Genomic DNA, 6,798 nt, shown 5'->3' with positions numbered 1-6,798 from the left:
GGAGTCATAAGTCTTGCAGACATTATACATACCATGAGCTCTAACTTAAGCGCGCCAACGAAAGAGTGCACTCGAATTTGGACACAGGGACAGATTCTCCTTTGAATCCATATAAATGGAGAATGTATATGTTTATTATGTCTAGATTCATTCCAATGTATGCAAATGTCTAATTTAGGTCATTGACCCGTAATCTTCTTATACTGTCTGACGTTAAAATTATAAAGTAAGATAATTAGAATTAAGCCATTGTAGTAGTGATCTCCTTACTGGACTATAGAATACTATCTACAACAGAGACCACATCTCACATTTATCTAGAGAACCGTGAAGGGGTTACATATAATTAATGATATATTAAAAACGGACAAATGGTTTGGATGCAAGAAAGTCAAATTTTATTAAAACTAAAGAAACTACACCACACCATCAAAGTAATCACGGTAAAATTGCTTAACAGGGGAAGGCAGATGCCAAAACGAGGGATAAATGGCTACAATGTTAACCTTACAATCTTAGCAACATTTCCCTTAAATTACCACCCCATTACTTCTCACTAGGTTGTCTTGCAAGTGGGTTAAAGCCTTGCTCACCTGCAGTCCAAAGAGTAAAAGAGACAAAAAAGGGGCAGAGGACTTCCTGGGCTTAATCTTTATACCCTGGGAGTCCCTGCTGTTTTCGTGCCGAAAAGGTCCGTGCGCAATTTCGCGTCAAAAAGTCCGAATACACAAGAGAAGGGCTTTTAACTTCCTCCATTCATACATGGAGACATCACGTAGTAGAGTCAATTTCAGTGAATGGATGTGTGTAAACAACCATTGTGCTTGCTGTCCGATGATTGGCTGATTCAAACGGGCTACTCCCCAGTGTAAACAAGCAGCTTGTAGGTTACCGGACCCGCCCAATACCACAGGGTGACTGACAGCTCGGGCTCCATTCAAACTTACTACAGGGCAGTGCTGAGCTTTTCATATGCTAACAGCCTGTCTGTCCTTTTCTGCTGCCTTTTAAAATTCTGTTTCCATGAGGTCTGTTCAGCCATTTTTATGCCCTGGGCAATTTAAACAGTCCAAAACTCAAGAGTACATCTTTTAATAAAATGTACAATCTTAAAGTGTGCGATTTTCACAAAGTTCTTTGATTCCAGTGTGCAAGTGCTGCCCAACTTACGAGCTTTTTAACGCAGCCTTTTGCAGTTCTGGGTATGTTTTAAAACATTGTCCAACCCAGAGACAATTTAAATCACAAAAGTCTTCGTCCACGATGTGGATTAATATTTCCCAATTTTCGGGGGCTGAGGGGATTTTGCGGCCCCTACAGTGGTGGGTGAACGACTAGAGGCCATTGTCAAGGACAAAATTAATTCTCACTTGGAGAAGCATGGATTAATAAGGGGCAGCCAGGATGGATTTATTAAAGGTAAATTGTGTGTGAATAACCTGATTGAGTTCTCTGATGAAGTAACAGAGGGTTGATGAAGGTAGTGCAGCAGATGTTGTATATATGGACTTTCAAAAGGCATTTGATAAAATATCACATAAGAGACTTACTCTGAAAATAGAAGCAGAGGGAATTAAAGGGCTGATGGTAATTTGGGTATATAATTGGCTAAGGGAGGAGGCAGTGAGCAATGCTGAGGGATGTTTTTCTGACTGGAGTGAAGTGTGCAGTGGGCTCCCCCAGGGGTCGGAATTAGGACCATTGCTTTTCTTGTTATATATAACTGACCTGGACTTGGGTATAGGTGAACAATTTCAAAGTTTACGGATGATACTATTTACTATGTTGCCAAGTTTTGTGAGTGTAGTAGTAGCAGACTTCAGAAGGACAGAGACAGACTGTGAAATGAGCAGACACAAGGCAGGTGACATTAAATGAGGATAAGTGTGAAGTGATGCACTTTGGGAGAAACAACAGGGAGAGGCCGTATAATCTAAATGGGACTATTTTAAGGGGGTGCAAGAGCAGAGGGACCTGGGGGTCCATATTCACAAGTCTTTGAAAGTGCCACGCCAAGTTGGTGAGGCGGTTCAGAAAGCGTATGGGATACTTGGCTTAGTAAATAGTGCCATTGAATACAAAAGCAAGGAAGTTACACTAAACCTTTACAAATCACTAGTTAGGAAAATAGGACAGGAGGAGGCCATTCAGCCCCTCGAGCCTGTTCCACCATTCAATGAGATCATGGCTGCTCTGTGACCTAACTCCATACACCCGCCTTTGGCCCATATCCCTTAATACCTTTGGTTAACAAAAACCTATCAATCTCAGATTGAAAATTAACAATTGATCGAGCATCAATTGCTGTTTGCGGAAGAGAGTTCCAAACTTCTACCACCCTTTGTGTGTAGAAGTGTTTCCTAATTTCACTCCTGAAAGGTCTGGCTCTAATTTTTAGACTATGCCCCCAGTCCTAGAATCCCCAACCAGCGGAAATAGTTTCTCTCTATCTACCCTATCTGTTCCCCTTAATATCCTAAAAACTTCGATCAGATGACCTCTTAACTTTCTAAATTCCAGGGAATACAACCCTAATTTGTGTAATCCCTCCTCGTAACTTAACCCTTGAAGTCTGGGTATCATTCTGGTAAACCTACGCTGCACTCCCTCCAAGGCCAATATATCCTTCCTAAGGTGTGATGCCCAGAACTGCTCACAGTGCTCCAGGTGTGGTCTAACCAGGGTTTTGTACAGCTGCAGGGTTTTGGCCTCAGCTGGAGTCTTGTGTACAGTTCTGGGCACCACACTTTAGGAAGGATGTCAAGGCCTTGGAGAGGGTGCAGAGGAGGTTGACCAGGATGGTACCAGGGATGAGAGACTTCAGTTATGTGGAGAGATTGGAGAAGCTGGGGTTGTTCCCCTTAGAGCAGAGAAGGTTAAGAGGAGACCTAATAGAGATGTTCAAAATGATGAGGGATTTTGATCGAGCAAGTAGAGAGAAACTGTTCACTCTGGCAAGTGGGTCGGTAACCAAAGGTCACAGATTTAAAATAGTTACTAAAAGAACTAGAGGGGAAATGAGGAGAATTGTTTTCATACAGAGGGTTGTTCAGATCTGGAACGCACCATCTGAAAGGATGCTGGAATCAGGTTCCACAGGAACTTTCAAACAGTAATTGGATGAGTCCTTGCAGAGGACTAGTTTGCAGAGTTTTGGGGATAAAGCTGGGGTGTGGGACTAAATTGGACAGCTTTCAAAGACACGATGGGCCGAATCACCTCCTTCTGTGCTGTTAGATTCTATGATCAGTGTGAAGCCGCTGGTGTCTCTTCAACTCCCCGGAGTTTTTAAAGCTCTTCCCACAGTCAGAACATTTAAAGGGCCTCTCGTCAGTGTGAACTCGCTGATGAGTCAGCAGGTTGGATGACTGAGTGAATCCCTTCCCACACACGGAGCAAGTGAACGGCCTCTCCCCAGTGTGTACATGTTGGTGTCTCTTGAGCTGCCGGGAGCTTCTAAAACTCTTCCCACAGTCAGAACATTTAAAGGGCCTCTCGTCAGTGTGAACTCGCTGGTGTACCAGCAGGTAGGAGGACCGAGCGAATCCCTTCCCACACACGGAGCAGGTGAACAGCCTCTCCCCAGTGTGTAGGTATTGGTGTCTCTTCAGATCCCCGGAGCTTTTAAAGCTCTTCCCACAGGCAGAACATTTAAAGGGCCTCTCATCAGTGTGAACTCGCTGATGTGTCAGCAGGTTGGGTAACTGAGTGAATCCCTTCCCACACACGGAGCAGGTGAATGGCCTCTCCCCAGTGTGAACTCGCTGGTGTCTCTCCAGCTCCCTGGAGCTTTTAAAGCTCTTCCCACAGTCAGAACATTTAAAGGGTCTCGCGTCAGTGTGAACTTCCTGATGTGTCATCAGGTGGGATGACCGAGTGAATCCCTTCCCACACACAGAGCAGGTGAATGGTCTCTCCCCAGTGTGAACTTGTTGATGTACCAGCAGGTTGGATGACACAGTGAATCCCTTCCCACACACGGAGCAGGTGAACGGCCTCTCCCCAGTGTGTAGGTGTTGGTGTTTCTTGAGTGCCCCGGAGCTTTTAAAACTATTCCCACACTCAGAACATTGCATGAGTCTCTCTCCAGTGTGAACTCGCTGGTGTCCCTTCAGCTCCCCGGAGCTTTTAAAGCTCTTCCCACAGTCAGAACATTTAAAGGGTCTCTCATCAGTGTGAACAAGTTGGTGTAGCTTTAGTTCCTTGGGGCTTTTAAAGCTCTTCCCACAGTCAGAACATTGAAATGGCCTCTCATCAGTGTGGACAAGTTGGTGTAGCTTTAGATCCTTGGGGCTTTTAAAGCTCTTCCCACAGTCAGAACATTGAAATGGTCTCTCATCAGTGTGGACAAGTTGGTGTAGCTTTAGTACCTTGTGGCTTTTAAAGCTCTTCCCACAGTCAGAACATTGAAATGGTCTCTCATCAGTGTGAACAAGCTGGTGTCCCTTCAGGTACTGAGCGCTTTTAAAGCTCTTCCCACAGTCAGAACATTGAAATGGTCTCTCATCAGTGTGGACAAGTTGGTGTTGCTTTAGTTCCCCGGGGCTTTTAAGGCTCTTCCCACAGTCAGGACACTGAAATGGTCTCCCATCAGTGTGAACTCCCTGGTGTATTTGCAGGTGGGATGAACAAACAAATCCCTTTCCACACACGGAACAGGTGAACAGACTGTCCCTGGTGCGACTGCGCCGTTGAACTTCCAATGCAGACGGGGAACTGAATCCATTCCCCCCGTCCCCACCTTTACCCGGTTTCTCCCCGGTGTGACGGTGCACGTGTCTCACCAGGTCAGGCGATCGGCTGAATCCGCGTCCACACACTGAACACGTGTGCGGTTTGTCTGCATTGTGATCCCTGCTCTCTCCTTCCATGTGCAAAGGCCGATGATATTCAGGTCCTGATGAATCCAGCGACTCTGTCAGATCTTGACATGATGTTTGGTTATGAGCCTCCCGCCTGTAACTTCTCCACTTCTATAACCCTGTAAATTGAGATCAGAAAAGGATCAGAGGCAAACTGTTGTTTAATTTTCCCCTTTCCGAACCTAGGGGCAGTGAAGCTGATTTTCAGGCCCCAGCTGCTGCACAGGTTGGTTGAAAGGATCAGCAGTAATGGCGGCTGTAATACCCACAAGGCCCCGGCTCTGCAGAAAGTGCTCTGTTGACTCTGAGTCGCGCGTATGTGCTCATGGCCCCCGCGCTCTCCCTCCTGCTCTACAATCGCCTGTCCCGATCAGTCCGCAACACGAATGCTCAGCACACAAAACCCCACGGTTGGAACATCGGGCGTGCATGCGGAGCCGCAACATCTGGTACGCGTGCACGGCTCAGGTGGGGGCAAGTCGGTGTTTCGCCTCAGCCGCCAGGGAAGTGCGCATGCGCAGGACGACCCAACATTCTTCCTGTCAGCAATCACTCCCTCGTTTCTTTAATAAAAACAGAAAATGCTGGAAATACTCAGCAGGTCAGGCAGCATCTGTGGAGAGAGAAACAGAGTTAACGTTTCAGGTCGTTGACCATTCGTCAGAACTGCTTGCTCTTTAGTGTCAGCCAGTGGCTCAGTGGGTAGCACTCTCGCCTCTGAGTCAGAAAGTTGTGGGTTCATAGTCCCACTCCAGAGACTTGAGCACAAAAATCCAGGCTGACACTCCAGTGCAGTGCTGAGGGAGTGCGGCACTGTCAGAGATGCCGTCTTTCAGATGAGATGTTAAATTGAGGCCCTGTTTGCTCTCTCAGGTGGATGTAAAAGATCCCATGGCATTATTTCAGGAAAGAAAGACTTGCATTTATATAGTGCCACCAGATATCCTAAAGTTCTATACAGCCAATGAAGTACTACAATGAAGTAGTCACTGTTGTAATGTGGGAAAGAGCAGGGGAATTATCCCCAGTGTCCGAGCCAATGTTTATCCCTCAATCAACATAAAAAATGATAGATTATCTGGTCATTATCACTTTGCTGTCTGTGGGAGCTTGCTGTGCGCTAACTGACTGCCGCATTTCCTACATTACAACAGTGACTACACTGCAAAAGTACTTCATTGGCTGTAAAGCACTTTGGGGCGTCCGGTGGTGGTGAAAGGCGCTATATAAATGCAAGTCTTTCTTTCTTCAATGGTCTCACCAGCGACCTCTTCTGGCGGTTGGTGGATTGACAGCCGAGAGCCTGCACATGCGCACACGGAGCGGCGGTTTGGGCCGAGTCCGGCACAGCGTCCCCTCCCGGTCACAAAGGATAATGACCGCGCATGCCCAGAGGAGACCAGCCCCCCTCCCCCACTCGGAGTTGCGCCTGCGCACTCGGATCCTGCCGGACAGAGTCGGCACGGGGCCATTCCGGGGAAAGGCCTTGGTGTCGGTTCCAGAGTCGTGATCGGTGACGCGAAGTGAGTTTTCTCCGCTCCGATTGGGTGGAGAATGGCGCGGGGTGGATCGGGAGAGAATCGAGAGAAATAGAAAAACCTCAGAGTCCACGAGGCCCCGGACCGAGCGGCGGCACTTGGACGGTGCACGTGATCTCCTCGGGGACACGTCACCCGGGCCCGCGGCCTGATTGACGGCAGCTTCCCACCAATAGGGAGCGAGCGGGGCGGGGCTGGAGGAGCGAAGCGGCGGCAGGTCCTCCAACCAATCGGGGAGCCCGAGGGGCGGGACTAGCGGCACGCAGTGGGCGGGGCTGGAGGAGCGAGCCGGCGGCGGGTCCTCCAACTAATCGGGGAGCCCGAGGGGCGGGACTAGCGGCACGCAGTGGGCGGGGCTGGAGGAGCGAGCCGGCGGCGGGTCCTCCAACCAATCGGGG

At 48.3% G+C, this 6,798-nt stretch overlaps 1 protein-coding gene across 1 annotated transcript; it reads right to left on the bottom strand.

Annotated features, from left to right (window-relative positions):
- Positions 1-375: 375 nt before the first annotated feature.
- Positions 376-6,541, bottom strand: LOC147105434 (uncharacterized). The gene is made up of 2 exons (XM_086009803.1): positions 6,462-6,541; positions 376-4,981 (listed from the first exon to the last, which is right to left on the bottom strand). Exon 2 carries the CDS (start codon positions 4,869-4,871, stop codon positions 3,234-3,236), a length of 1,638 nt encoding a protein of 545 aa, XP_085865929.1. The 5' UTR covers positions 4,872-4,981; positions 6,462-6,541; the 3' UTR covers positions 376-3,233.
- Positions 6,542-6,798: the final 257 nt, after the last annotated feature.

Source organism: Somniosus microcephalus, chromosome 17 (genome assembly GCF_052327205.1).
Source record: "Somniosus microcephalus isolate GS21.2 chromosome 17, FLI_Smic_1.0, whole genome shotgun sequence".
NCBI classification, from domain to species: domain Eukaryota; kingdom Metazoa; phylum Chordata; class Chondrichthyes; order Squaliformes; family Somniosidae; genus Somniosus; species Somniosus microcephalus.
Note: the sequence above shows the minus strand (reverse complement) of the source record. Positions and strands in the feature narration are given on the sequence as shown.

What these genes read in the sequence shown, in the direction of transcription:
- LOC147105434 (XM_086009803.1), bottom strand. Translation starts at nt 4,871, where the DNA reads ATGGAAGGAGAGAGCAGGGATCACAATGCAGACAAACCGCACACGTGT.